A 15,597-nucleotide genomic window follows, 5' to 3' on the forward strand; every position below is an offset into this window, starting at 1 on the left:
TAATGACTCATATCCATGTAATTCCAGTCAAGATCTCTTTCCTGAATTCCAAACCCATATAGCCAACTGCATCCACACAATCTCTACACAGATACCTAATGGCATCTCAACCTCATCGTATCTAAACCTCAACCACGGATTTCCTCCACAGCCAAAGTTTGCTTCACTCCCCATCTAAGATGATGGCAACTCCATCCTTCTAGTTGCTCAGTCCCCAAAACGCAGCTATTTGGAACTATTCTTGTTGCTCTCTTTTTCTTACATGGCTCATTGAATCTGTCAACAGATGCTGTTGGCTCTGCCTTTAAAATATATCCAAGAGCTGAACTGGATTACTTTATCTAAGTGTCCAATATTTTCTTGCACTTCTACCCCCAGCCCCACAGTTTATCTTAAACACAGTAACTGCCAAAGTGATTCTGCTAAAACATAAGTCTGATTTTGTCACTCTGCTCACTTCTGCTCAACACCTTCCAACAGCTTCTCACATCACACAGAGTAAAAGCTGAAGTTTTAAAAATGGCTACAAGGCTCTAAACGTCCTACCCCCACCCATACCTCTATGACCCCAACTTCTACTCTCTCTGGATCTGTCACTCTGTTCCTGCCACACTGGCCTCTTGCCAAGCATACTCCCACCTCAGTAAACACTGGCTGGAATACTTTTACCCAAATATCTTGAGGACTAGTTTTCCCAACCCCGTCCTAACTTTTATGTCACTTTCTCAACCAGGCCTACTCCTAAACATCTACTTAAAATTACAGTCTGCCCCCTAGAATCCCAACACCTTCTATCTCTCTTACTTTGTATTTTTTCATAGCACTTATCACTTTCTAACATTACCGTGTATAATATACTTAAGTATTATGTTTATGGTTTTCAGTGTGTTTCTTACTGTTTCATGAGTACGTGAATTTTTGTATATTTTATGCTAATAGATGCTCAATAAATATTGGTTGAAAATATGAAGGGTAAGTCAGCCATATCTTCATCTCCTTTGCTCCATTTTCCTTTTGGCTGTTCACCAATCGATTAATTTGTAAAATGTCTTTATGTGTTAGGGATTTTAATCATTTGTACCTGATATATTGCCAACATTTTCCTGTTACTTCATTTTTACCCTTGTCAAATTTTTTCCTTTAAAAAAATTTTAGAATAGAAACAATATTCATATGGTTCAAAATTCAAAAGGTTTAATGAAAGAGGATACAATGAAAATTCTTTCTCACACCTACTCACCCAGGCATGTGGTTCCCCTCCCTCAAGATGAATATTATCAATTTTTGTGTATTGTTTCAGACATGTAAAAGCAAATATACAAAAATATATATGTTGGCTTTTTTCCTGTTTTACACAATGTAGACTGTACATTGTTTTGATTACTTAACTATATACCTCACCCTAACTCTTACATATTGTTCCATGTCAGTTAATGTAAATTTTCACAATTTTTAATGTGCAGAATAATATATTGTATGGATGTACAATAATCTATAAAACTAGTCCCTATTGATATTAAGGTTTTTGCTTAATCTTTCACTACTGCAATGAATAACTGTAAAAATAAATCAGTGTATACATATTCAATTATATTTATATGATATATTATTGAGATTTGGAGGCTGTCAGGACAAAGGGCATATACTCTGTGATCTGGGAAGTCCTGCTGATCTGCTCTATAGAAAAGTTTCACCAGTTTAGACTCACTTTAGCAGAATATAAAATACCTGTTTTCCCTACACCGTTGTCATATCTGTTAGATTTAGTTGCAGATGATAAAAACTATTCAAACTCTTTAAGCAAAAAAGAGTTTATGACTAGATATTACATGACTTACGCAATAATGCCTCTGCCATGATTACGAAGGGCCCCACCTACCACCTCAGGAAGCTATAATTTCAGAATGTGATCACATGAGCAACATGAATGCCTCACTCCTTGCCTCTTTTCCCTTTAACTCAATTCTGAATCCAAATTCATCCAAGGATTTTGGATAGTCCGAGCCCAAATCACATCCCTTGACCAATCTGTTCATGGCAACATGCTATTGTTTATGAAATGCTTAATATAAGATAGCAATAGTCTTCCCTCATTATTGCTTCTTGTCCTCAGAATTTTCCTAGATAAATTCAAATTCAGATTAATATTTTAATCCTGTGAATAATTTTATTGAGATCATTAAATTTATAGATTGACAGGAAATATATCTATAATTATTCAATCTTCTATTCTAAGACTAAAATATCACTTGTTCAAGTTTTATGTCCTTCAGTAACATTTGAAATGTTTTTTCCTATAGTACAGATCTTTTACATTTCTTGTTAAATTAATTCCCAAATATTCTATATTTATAATTGCTATTGCAAACTATGTTTGTTTCTTTCATGAGATCTTCCAGATGGCCATTGTTTATATATATATATATATGAAAGCTTGGGTTCTATTTATATTAATTTTATACCCAGCCATCTTACTAAATTATCTTATTTCTGTAGGTTTTTTCCGTTGATTGCCATGAGTTTTTCTTGTAAAAACTCACTATCTGCAAATAAGATAATTTTACCTATATCTATATTTTACAACTCTAATATCTTTCTCTTGTCTAATTGTGTTGCCTAGTATTTCCAGAATAACATTAAATAATGGTGGTGATTACAGACTTGTTTGTCACTAACAAAAATGCTTCTATTGTATTCCCATTAAGTTTTTGGAAGTTTATATATTTTATTATAGGAAAAAAGTATTCATCTATTCCTTTTACATTTTTAAAGAATAAATGTTAGCTTTTAAATAGCATTTCAGTGTTCATGAAGATAAACCACAATAGATATCCTTATATTAACTATTTTAAGTTGCTGGAATCATGACAGTGAATATTTTATTTATGATTTTTGTATTAATAGATATAAATGAGATTGGGCCACAGTTTTTGTATGTGTGCAGTATTTTACAAGATTGTCTATCAATGTTATACTTGTTTCATGAACATAACTTAGAAGTTTCCCTCCTTTATCTACTCTCTGAAACAGTTAAATAGCAATGAAATTTTTATTTTTTTCTCTCTGTTTAATAAACTTTATATTCTTAGTGCAGTTTTAGAGTCACACCAAATTAAGCAGAAAGTATAGAGTTCCCATTTATCTTCATCTCCCATGCAAAATAAAATCTCTTCCACTATCAGTATTCCTTGCCAGAGAGTACATTTTGTTGTCATCAATGAACCTATAATGACACATAATTATTACCCAAAGTCCATAGTTTATATTAGGAGTCACTCTTCATGTTGCACGTCCTATGAGTTCTGACAAACACATAATGACATCTACCCACCATTGTAGTATTGCACAGAATAGCTTTATTGTCCTCCTACACTGTGCTCTGCCTACTCATTTATCCCTCCCTTCTGGCCCCTGGCAACACTAATTTTTTTACTGATTCCATAATATTGCCTTTTCCAGAATGCCATACTGTTGGAATAATACACTATGAAGCTTTTTCAGATTCACTTCTTTCACTTAGTTATATGCATTTAAATTTCCTGCATGTCTTTTCATGGCTTGATAGTTCTTTACTTTTTAGCATTGAATAAAATTTCATTGTCTGTATGTACCACAGTTTGTTTATTCATTCACCTACTGAAGAACATCTTGGTAACTTCCAAGTTTTAGCAGTTATGAATAAAGCTACTATAAACATTCATTTGCAGCTTTTGTGTTGACATATATTTTTTATTCATTTGGGTAAATACCAAGGAGCATGACTGCAGGATTGTATGATAAAAGTATATTTAGTTTTGTAAGAAACTGCCAAACTGCCTTCCAAAGTGGCTGTACCATTCTGAATTCCCACCAGCAATGAACAAGAGGTCCTGTTGCTCTACATAGTTATTTGCCAGCATTTGGTGTTGTCAGTGTTCTGGATTTTGACCATTCTAATAAGTGTGCATATCTTGTCTTAATTTGCATTCTCTAGTGGCACATAATGTGGAGCATCTTTTCATGTGCTTATTTGCCATCTGTATATCTTTTTTGCCGAGTTGTCTTCAGGATTTTGCCCATATTTTAATCAAGTTGTTTCCTTATTGTTGAGTTTTAAAAGTAATTTGTGTATTTTGGATAACAGTCTTTTATCAGATGTGTCTTTTGCAAATATTTTCTCTCATTCTGCAGCTTGTCTTCTCATTCTCTTGACATTGTCTCTTGCAGAGCATAAGTTTGTCATTTTAATGAAGTTCAGTTATCAATTATTTCATTCATGGATCATGCTTTTGGTCTCAAAAGTAATTGTCATACCCAAGATTATCTAGGTTTTCTCCCATGTTACCTTCTAAGAGTTTTACAGTTTTGTGTCTGACATTTAGGCCTATCATTTTGAGTTAATTTTTGTGAAAGGTGTCTAGATTCTTTTTTTTTTTGAATATGTATGTCTAGTTGTTCCAGTAACATTTGTTGAAAAGACTATCTTTGCTTCATTGTATTGCCTCTGCTCCTTTATCAAACATCGCATATATATGGGTCTATTTCTATGTTCTTTTTTAAATTTTTTTTAATTTTTATTTTTTAAAATATACTTTAATTTCTGGGGTACATGCGCAGAATGTGCAGGTTTGTTACATACGTATACACATGCCATGGTGTTTGCTGAACCCATCAACATGTCACCTACATTAGGTATTTCTCCTAATGCTATCCCTCCCCTAGCCTCACACCCCCTGACAGGTCCCGATGTGTGATGTTCCCCCTTGCTGTGTCCACGTGTTCTTATTGTTCAACTCCTACTTATGAGTGAGAACATGTGGTGCTTGGTTTTCTGCTTTTGTGTTAGTTTGCTGAGAATGATTGTTTCCAGCTTCATCCATGTCCCTGAAAAGGACGTGAACTCATCTTTTTTATGGCTGCATAGTATTCCATGGTGTATATGTGTCACATTTTCTTTATCCAGTCTATCATTGATGGACATTTGGGTTGGTTCCAAGTCTTTGCTATTGTGAATAGTGTCACAATAAACATACGTGTGCATGTGTCTTTATAGTAGAATGATTTATAATCCTTTGGGTATATACCCAGTAATGGGATTGCTGGGTCAAATGGTATTTCTAGTTCTAAATCCTTGAGGAATTGCCACAGTGTCTTCCACAATGGTTGAACTAACTTATGCTCCCACCAAAAGTGTAAAAGCGTTCCTATTTCTCCACATCTTCTCCAACATCTGTTGTTTCCTGACTTTTTAATGATTGCCATTCTAACTGGCATGAGATGGTATCTCATTGTGGTTTTGATTAGCATTTCTCTCATGACCAGTGATGATGAGCATTTTTTCATATGTTTGTTGGCCGCATAAATGTCTTCTTTTGAGAAGTGTCAGTTCATATCCTTTGCCCACTTTTTGATGTAGTTGTTTGTTTTTTTTCTTGTAAATTTGTTTAAGTTCTTTGCAGATTCTGGATATTAGCCCTTTGTCAGAAGGATAGATTGCAAAAATTTTCTCCTATTCTGTAGGTTGCCTGTTCATGCTGATGATAGTTTCTTTTGCTGTGCAGAAGCTCTTTAATTAGATCCCATTTATCAATTTTGGCTTTTGTTGCCATTGCTTTTGGTATTTTAGTCATGAAGTCTTTGCCCATGCCTATGTCCTGAATGATACTGCCTAGGTTTTCTTCTAGGGTTGTATGGTATTAGGTTTTATGTTTAAGTCTTTAATCCATCTTGAGTTAATTTTTGTATAAGGTATAAGGAAGGGGTCTGGTTTCAGTTTTCCACATATGGCTAGCCAGTTTTCCCAACACCATTTGTCAAATAGGGAATCCTTTCCCCATTGCTTGTTTTTGTCAGGTTTGTCAAAGATCAGATGGTTGTAGATGTGTGGTGTTATTTCTGAAGCCTCTGTTCTGTTCCGTTGGTCTATATATCTGTTTTGGTACCAGTAACATGCTGCTTTGGTTACTGTAGCCTTCTAATATAGTTTGAAGCCAGGTAGCGTGATGCCTCCAGCTTTGTTCTTTTTGCTTGGGATTGTCTTGGCTATACGGGCTCTTTTTTGGTTCCATATAAAGTTTAAGGTAATTTTTTTCCAATGCTGTGAAGAAAGTAAATGATAGCTTGATGGGAATAGCATTGAATCTATAAATTACTTTGGGCAGTATGGCCATTTTCACAATTTTCATTCTTCCTATCCATGAGCATGGAATGTTTTTCCATTTGTTTGTGTCCTCTCTTATTTCCTTGAGCAGTGGTGTGTAGTTCTCCTTGAAGAGGTCCTTCAAATCCCTTGTAAGATGTATTGCTAGGTATTTTATTCTCTTTGTAGCAATTGTGAATGGGCGTTCACTCATGATTTGACTCTGCTATTGGTGTATAGGAATGCTTGTGAGTTTTGCACATTGATTTTGTATCCTGAGACTTTGCTGAAGTTGCTTATCAGCTTAAGGAGATTTTGGGCTGAGACGATGGGGTTTTCTAAATATACAATCATGTCATCTGCAAACAGAGACAATTTGACTTCCTCTCTTCCTATTTGAATACCCTTTATTGCCTTCTCTTGCCCGATTGCCTTGGCCAGAACTTCCAGTACTATGTTGAATAGGAGTGGTGAGCGAGGGCACCCTTGCCTTGTGCCAGTTTTCAAAGGGAATGCTTCCAGTTTTTGCCCATTCAATATGATATTGGCTATGGGTTTATCATAAATAGCTCTAATTATTTTGAGATACGTTCCATCAATACCTAGTTTATAGAGAGTTTTTAGCATGAAGGGGTGTTGAATTTTATCAAAGGCCATTTCTGCATCTATTGAGACACTCATGTGGTTTTTGTCATTGGTTCTGCTTATATGATGGATTATGTTTACTGATTTGCATGTGTTGAACTAGCCTTGCATCCCAGATATGAAGCCGACTTGATCGTGGTGGATAAGTTTTTTGATGTGCTGCTGGATTCGGTTTGCCAGCATTTTATTGAGGATTTTCGTATTGATGTTCATCAGGGATGCCAGCCTGAAATTTTCTTTTGTTGTCGAGTCTCTGCCAGGTTTTGGTATTGGGATGATGCTGGCCTCATAAAATGAGTTAGGGAGGATTCTCTCTCTTTTTCTATTGTTTGGAATAGTTTCAGAAGGAATAGTACCAGCTCCTGTTTGTACCGCTGGTATAATCTGGCTGTGAATCCGCCTAGTCCTGGACTGTTTTTGGTTGTAGGCTATCAATTACTGCCTCAATTTCAGAACTTGTTATTGGTCTATTCAGGGATTCGACTTCTTCCTGGTTTGGGAGGGTGTATGTGTCCAGGAATTTATCCATTTCTTCTAGATTTTCTAGTTTATTTGCATAGAAGTGTTTATAGTATTCTCTGATGGTAGTTTGTTTTTCTGTGGGATCAGTGGTGATATCCCCTATATCAGTTTTTATTGTGTCTATTTGATTCTTCTCTCTTTTCTTCTTTATTAGTCTGGCTAGCAGTCTATCTATTTTGTTAATCTTTTCAAAAAACCAGCTCCTGGATTCATTTATTTTTTGAAGGGTTTTTCTTGTCTCTATCTCCTTCATTTCTGCTCTGATCTTAGTTATTTCGTCTTCTGCTAGCTTTTGAATGTGTTTGCTCTTGCTTCTCTAGTTCTTTTAATTGTGATGTTAGGGTGTCAATTTTAGATCTTTCCTGCTTTCTCTTGTGGGCATTTAGTGCTACAAATTTCCCTCTACACACTGCTTTAAATGTGTCCCAGAGATTCTGGTACACTGTGTCTTTGTTCTCATTGGTTTCAAAGAACATCTTTATTTCTGCCTTCATTTTGTTATGTACCCAGTACTCATTCAGGAGCATGTTGTTCAGTTTCCATGTAGTTGAGCAGTTTTGAGTGAGTTTCTGAATCCTGAGTTCTAATTTGATTACACTGTGGTCTGAGAGACTGTTTGTTATGATTTCTGTTCTTTTGCATTTGCTGAGGCGTGTTTTACTTCCAATTAGGTGGTCAATTTTAGAATAAGTGCGAAGAGATGCTGAGAAGGATGCATATTCTGTTGATTTGGGATGACGAGTTCTGTAGATGTCTATTAGGTCCATTTGGTACTAAGCTGAGTTGAAGTCCTGAATACCCTTGTTAATTTTTTGTCTCGTTGATCTGTCTAATATTGGCAGTGGGGTGTTAAAGTCTCCGACTGTTACTGTGTGGGAATCTAACTCTCTTTGTAGGTCTCTAAGAATGTACTTTAGGATCTGGGTGCTCCTGTATTGGGTGCATATATATTTAGGATAGTTAGACATTCTTGTTGCATTGATCCCTTTACCTATTTCTAGGTTCTTTGTTCCATGGATCTGCTTGGCTATTCTCTGGCCATACCACACAATCTTGATTATGGTAAGTCTTGAAGTTTGGGAGTATCAGTCCTCCAACTTTGCTCTTCTCTTTCAATATTGATCTGGCTATCTGGGTCTTTCATCTTTCCACATAAAGTTTAGAATCAGCTAGCTAGTCAATATCCAAAAACTAATTTGCTGGGATTTTGACGGGGATTGCATTGAATGCATAGATCAAGTTGGTTCCTTTTATCCTCCTGCTACCAGAAGCAAAAGGGAATTTTTCTCAGATATTTACATATCAGTGAGGACCTGATATAGCTCCTGGTGTAAAACTCATAAAAGTGTGGAGTGCCTCCTAGGATTGGGTCCTCTTGGAGTTTTTAACTCTCAGAGTTGTCCACAGTGCATCTCTAGCAGTTTATCAATTATGGTTCAGGGTTTCTTAGCTCATTATTGGTTCCTGCAGAGGTTTCTGCTCATGTGTTTCTGCTCCAGTAGGTTGTAATTCTTTGTATCTTTCTGTCTCTCCAATTTTGGGGGAAGCATTTTGTACTGTAGTCTCACTTATCTGAAAGATCGAAGACGATCTGTTGATTTTTCAGTTTGTTCAGCTTTTTCTTTGTTGTAATAAGCGAGTGGCAACTATGTTTCTACATGCTAGACTGGAAACCAGAAGTCTCTATTTTCTAGAGTTAAAACTTCTCTGAGAAACGATAATGCTAGATTTTAAAAAATATTTATGCCATTGTATTTATTTAAACTATTTCTTTATGAGTTTCACTGAAAATAATAGGCTTTGAATGGCCTTCTCCACTTCAAGGTTATTTATTTTTATTTTTATCTTGTTCTTTTATGATTTTCTTTCTTCATATCTTAATGCATCTGGAGTTTCTTGAGTCAAATAGAATGAAGAGATCTAACCTTATCTTCCAATTGCCTATTATGTAATGCTATCTCTTTAATAATCTGATATTACCCCAGTTTTGAAACTAGCCTTTATAATAAATTAAATCATTATATTTTTCTGTTTTCTTTTTATTTCTATTTTGTTCCACTGATCTGCTACATACTCCATAGTCACATAGAACTTTCTAATTTATTTTTATTTTAAAATATGTATTTATATTTGGCTGTGCAAGTCCCATCCCTCCACCACTAGTTAATCTTGATTTTTAAAGTTTGGCTGATTTTACAAGCTTAATCTTCCTAATAAATTGGAATATATTTAAGAATTTTTCAGATTAATTCCATCAGTCATGGATATTTTGAAGCCAAATCAATTACTGTATTGAATTAGGGATGTTTTTAGTTGCAAACAATTAAAAACCCAAGTCACACTGGTTTAAGACAATAATTGGACCAATGGCCCTTAAAACTAAAGCAGTGAGGTGGACTTCTCATGCCATTCAAATAAGGCACCAGCTCAGTTTTTCCAGGACTCCCAGGGCTCTGCCCTGTCTTTAAGAGCTGTCTTCCTTCGGTCACCAGATGATGCCAGCAGCAACCTCAGCCATGTGCTTTCTTGGTAACATCCATGCAGAAGAAAAGATACTGCTTCCCACAAGTACCTAACAAAAGTCCTGAGCTTTGCTCAGGGTAGCCTATGCTAACCCTACCCATTCTTCAAAGTTCATAGTGAATTTTGCTTCCTCCATCAACCCTCCTAAGTTATTTTATCCTCAATGGTTCTTTCCTCTGTAGAAATATTAGCATGTGTATCAGTCTGTTCTGACGCTGCCAATAAAGACACACCCAAGACTGGGTAATTTATAAAAGAAAGATGTTTAATTGACTCACAGTTCCACATGGTTGGGGAGGCCTCACACTCATGGCAGAAGGCAAAGGAGGAGGAAAGTCACATCTTACATGGTGGCAGGCAAGAGAGCTTGTGCAGGGGAATTCCCATTTATAAAACTATCAGATCTCGAGACTTATTCACTACCATGAGAACAGTATGGGGGAAACTGCCCCAATGATTCAATTATCTCCACCTGACTCCACCCTTGACACATGGGGATTATTACAATTCAAGGTGAGATTTGGGTGGGGACACAGCCAAACCATATCAGCATGTGATGTATATTCATCTGGATTAGACCTCCCTGAGCTAGTCACTGTGACCTGGGGAAATGAGGTTGCACTGACTGGTACATACTCCCTATCACTGCCTACCTTTGGATTTAGAGATGGAGTCATTTCAAACCAAACCAGCGAGCTACTACAAAATAGGAAGAATTGAATAAATACTGGGACTAACCATGATGTCCACTGCCTTTTGCCAATGAAAACCTTTTATAATTAAACAATGCCGTCTGGATATGTCATCTTTCATATGGCATAGCAGTGCACAACTGTCTAAACTATGTGCACACTCCCACATACATGAACACAATCTATGTGAACCCAATAACTAGAACAAAGAGGGGAGAAGGCCATATCAAAGTAGTGAAGATACTGTTAAACTGGAAGTACAAATATTATGATTGAACCTATAATTCACTGTCCTAGGTAGAACAATATACTTTTATGCTTACTGCTCAAAAGCCACAGACTACTGATAGCTACCACCTCTGTATTTATTCAGAAATAGCTCTTTTACTCTTTTTTCTCAAAGACACAACTCCTGAAACCTCATTCAGGTTTTATTGATGCTTCATTATTTCCTGCCAGCATATTTATAAAATATTTTCTTTAGTTGACATTTGCATGTTATTTTTATTTGGTCAGGGTAGAGGTATATATGCTGCTTCTCCCAAATATTCCAAGCCTTCTCAGAGGCAAAACAGACAAAACTAATCTGTCTGTTGAATCCCCTACCAGGGAGCTTGCAATGACTACAGTATTTTAAGTTTTATTCAATAAATATTCGTCAAGTAAAACACACCATCAACTGAATAAAATGTATTATGGATAATTATAGGTGGCAAGCAGACTATTAAACTAGAATTTATGAACTTTATATTCCTCCAAAGTAGATTCCTACTGTTCCCATAACATGCTTTTCCTTCATTGTTTTTCCTTTCAAATTCAACTCAATTGAACAATCATTTATTTAGAAGATGTTAAGGATACAAATATAACTACTAAATTACTTTATCCTCAAGGGGTTTACAGTCTAGTCATTTAATCTCCCTTCTAAGAATGCCTCCCCACCCCCTTCTGCCTATGCTAAGCATACCCCTTCTTCAAAGTCCATAGTGAATTTTACTTGCTCCGTCAAGCCTTCCTAAGCTATTTTATCCTCAATATTTCTTCCTTCTGCAGAATTGTTAGCATGTGAAATATATTCATCTAATCCTCCACTTAATCTTCAGTAATTGTAATGTAGCTGTGAATCCCAACTGTTTCTGAGTCACACAGGGTTGCATTATGAAAGAGCAGAAATTGAGATTCGATTAAAAAGAAAGAAGGAAAATGGGCTGTGAAGCATAAGTCTTACTGGAAGGAAGCCATTTTAGACTGCTAAGGCAAACTCCTTCCTCTTGAGGAGTTACTAACCTAGAAACATCATGACCTCAGCCAGCTTTCTCAGGGGACAAGGTATCATCTGGGAGAGGAGGTCCCGGGGCAGCCAACTTGCTTTAAATGATAGGGTCAGATCTACCCTCTTCCCAGCTGCAGTTAATCAGTCTGATTATAATGCCCTCTCCACTGTCAAACAAAAAATCCTCTTCCTCTTTCTTGATGAGTTCTAAAATCTCTTTAAAAAGATTGGGATGGGAAGTGGGAAGAGAATGTTCATTTAACAATTGGAAACTTAAGTGTAGTGCATGGTTGAGTTAGGACTTCACTATGACTGAGTTCCAGTTAACATGTAATTAATCAATCATCAAGTGTAAATTGTATTATTATTTCTCAGCTTTACTGCAAGATAGGAAAGAAGAAAGGAAAGGAGAGAGATGGGGAAGGAAAGGCTATCAGGAGACCAAAAGGTATGTGATGGGGAGAAGCTAACGTCAAAAAAAGGGCTCCAACTTCACCTACAATTGGCTCTAATCACTGACAAATGTGCTAAAACAAATAGAAGCTATAACTGAAGAGTTTGGATCAGGAAGCCACCAAAGCAAACAACTCTACTTGGTATAATTTAAGGGTTTTTTCCTCTGTAATTTATTTCTTACCAGTAGTAGTCTCATACAGAGGAGCTGCAGTTCACAGGCAATTCATAAGATATATAAATATTTGTCATATTCATCTTCTTCCATTCCAAAGTTATAAATCTTTTATTTTAATTTACTATAAATGTGTCCCTTCAATAATTTTCTTTTTAAATATACATTCTTTTGGGGAAAATATTGAGGTCAATATCATAGCACACAAAGCTGTTTCCCTAAAAAATGTCCCCTAGAAGCTTTATATACACTATAAGGTAGACCATTGATCTAGTTCAGAGTGGTGTATCTGGATTTGTCATCTAAGCGAATTTTAACACAGAAGACACTAGAGAAGATGACCACTGCTAAACTGAATTTTAAACCACTGAACATTACATTCACCATGAAGAAGTGGATAATCACTCTTGGGAGAAAACCAGAAGTCTATTTCCTAAAAATGAAATTTAACACATAGAAATTTTTTTTTTTAATTTATAAAACATACTCTGTGTTTATCATAGGATAAAATTACAGTCAATTACAAGTAACATAATTCCATGGGTACATTCTCCACTGTATCAATTACTGCAGAGCAGCTTCATATCTTGAAAAGAAAGTTCTGGTTACTGAAAATTCATATTTGAAAACTATTTCTTATCTGTGTCATGAAGAGCTCAATAAGAGAGATGTTTTCAACATGTCTTAACCTTACAAAAATATTAAGAACTATTATGTCAAGAAACTTTTTGAAAAAATAAAACCCTCTCCATTCAGCAAATAGTCAATCTAAACATTTATTAATTGTATTCCAATTACATAGTAACTATTCAGTAAGTTGGTAGTGACCCCAAACAAAAACAAAAAGTTAGTGTCAAAAGTCTACACAGAACTCAATAAGTTTTATCATATCACCTGTATATGTCTTCCAACTGCAGATCAACGTCTTGAAGCTTCTTTTGATATTTCTGTGTAAACTTACAGAACTCACTGTGGATTGAAGATTTCAAATCAGGGTATGGGCATTCCAAACTTTCTAATTCAATGGGCAGTTCACTAAGCAGGTTAGTCTTTTCTTCCAAAGAATGACCTAGAATCTGAAAAAAAGTATATAATTATTTTATTTAACATAAATGACAAATTGAAAAACACATAAATTACTAGCCACATCACACTTACCTTTATACTCCAGCCTGAAAGATCATTTTCTATTCTCTGTTGCTCCAGGCTAAGTCTTTCAAAGACAGTTTTCAATTGTTTCTTCACAAAGTCAACCTATAGGACATTTGGAACAAGTAGTATGCAAATTATTGCAATTCATTCCATACTTATATTTAAAGACACAAGAATTATTCTCAAAAGCCAATCAATGATGAAGTTTAAAGATCTGTGGAAGAGAGTTAAAGAGATGCCAGCCAGGTAGGCAGTGCTCATCAGACAAATGAGCTGCAATGAGGCTTTTAGACATCCCAAAAATAAGCTCAGAAAGTTCAGTACGGTCACAGCCACTCTGCACACACATTTTTATTTTCTCTGTGGTAATGCAGAGAACTTACCAGATGTCTGTGCTCCAATCACCCCTTCCTTCCCTTGCATTCTTGCCTCTAATCCCCAGCTGGGCATACATTTATATTTTTTATGACTATTTATAAAGCAATATAACAACATTACAGAATAACTGAAAAATAGAAAAAATCAAAACCGCCTAAATTTTTATCAGACATAGCACACATATACTCAAGAAGCTTATGCTCAATTAAGGGGAAGCAGCTGACAAACTAATTTTAAAAAAAATGTGAGAAAGGGTCAGGAGCAGGAAGGCAATGTCAAAATAGGGTGGTGTAACAGGGACTGACTGTGGCTTCTCAGCACAGGCCTCTCAGGGAAGAGGACATTTAAGCCAAGATCTACATGGCAAAAAGTGGCATCAAGAGGACAGAGGAAATAGCCAGTACAGGAAAGGGCCTGGCATGTCAGAGAAACAGAAAGAAGGCTAGCCTGGGTATGACTGAGCTTCTATGGCAAAGGGGAAATGTCAGGTAGCAGATGTGACTGAAGAAGCAAAAAGGGGGCCAGGTGGCTAGAAGGACTTATGTACTCACAGGAGCCCCTGGGGAATTTCAGCAATAGGATGACTTAATCCCCCTGTGCTGGGGTAAGATCCCAGGATGCACTGGGAGTAGATGCAAGAATGAAAGCAGGGAAGCCAGTTATGTGACCACCGGAACATTCCAGTCAAGAAATGAGGGTGCTCAACAGAGTTCAGGCATGTGTTTAAAATATTTAGTGGAGGGGGGTTCCAAGATGGCCGAATAGGAACAGCTCCAGCCTCCAGCTCCCAGCTTGAGTGACACAGAAGAGGGGTGATTTCTGTATTTCCAACTGAGGTACTGGGTTCATTTCATGAGGCGTGTTGGACAGTGGGTGCAGGACAGTGGGTTCAGCCCACCGAGTGAGAGCTGAAGCAGGGCGAGGCATCGCCTCACCCAGGAAGTGCAAGGGGGAAGGGAATTCCCTTTCCTAGCAAAGGGAAACTGTAGCACACAGCACCTGGAAAATCGGGTCACTCCCATGCTAATACTGCACTTTACCAAGGGTCTTAGCAAATAACACACCAGGAGATTATATCCTGCACCTGGCTCAGAGGGTCCCACACCCACAGAGCCTCCCTCCCTCATTGCTAGCACAGCAGTCTGAGATCTAACTACAAGGTGGCAGTGAGGCTGGGGGAGCGGCGCCCGCCATTGCTGAGGCTTGAGTAGGTAAACAAAGCAGCCAGGAAGCTAAAACTGGGTGGAGCCCACCACAGCTCAAGGAGGCCTGCCTGCCTCTGCAGACTCCACCTCTGGGGACAGGGCATAGCCAAACAAAAGGCAGCAGAAACCTCTGCAGATTTAAATGTCCCTGTCTGACAGCTTTGAAGAGAGCAGCAGTTCTCTCAGCACAGAGTTTGAGATCTGAGAACGAACAGACTGCCTGCTCAACTGGGTCCCTGACCCCCGAATAGCCTAATTGGGAGACACTCCCCACTAAGGGCAGATTGACACCTCACACCTCCCATGGCCAGGTACCCCTCTGAGACGAAGCTTCCAGAGGAATGATCAGGCAACAACATTTGCTGTTCTGCAATATTCACTCTTCTGCAGCCTCTGCTGCTGATACCCAGGCAAACAGGGTCTGGAGTAGACCTCCAGCAAACTCCAACAGACCTGCAGCT

The 15,597-nt window shown here is 37.2% G+C and overlaps 1 protein-coding gene across 10 annotated transcripts in view; it reads right to left on the minus strand.

The window, feature by feature from the left end:
* Nucleotides 1-15,597, minus strand: part of CCDC148 (coiled-coil domain containing 148) — a 290,253-nt gene that overhangs the window by 153,001 nt on the left and 121,655 nt on the right. For all 10 annotated transcript variants that reach the window (XM_073019714.1, XM_073019708.1, XM_073019713.1 and 7 more), the window contains 2 exons: nucleotides 13,560-13,655; nucleotides 13,296-13,477 (listed from right to left, as the gene is read on the minus strand). In XM_073019714.1, coding sequence (XP_072875815.1) covers nucleotides 13,296-13,477; nucleotides 13,560-13,655 — 278 coding nt within the window. The remainder of the gene's footprint in view (nucleotides 1-13,295; nucleotides 13,478-13,559; nucleotides 13,656-15,597) is intronic.

The sequence above is a fragment of the Chlorocebus sabaeus genome, chromosome 10 (assembly GCF_047675955.1).
Source record: "Chlorocebus sabaeus isolate Y175 chromosome 10, mChlSab1.0.hap1, whole genome shotgun sequence".
Taxonomy (NCBI): Eukaryota; Metazoa; Chordata; class Mammalia; order Primates; family Cercopithecidae; genus Chlorocebus; species Chlorocebus sabaeus.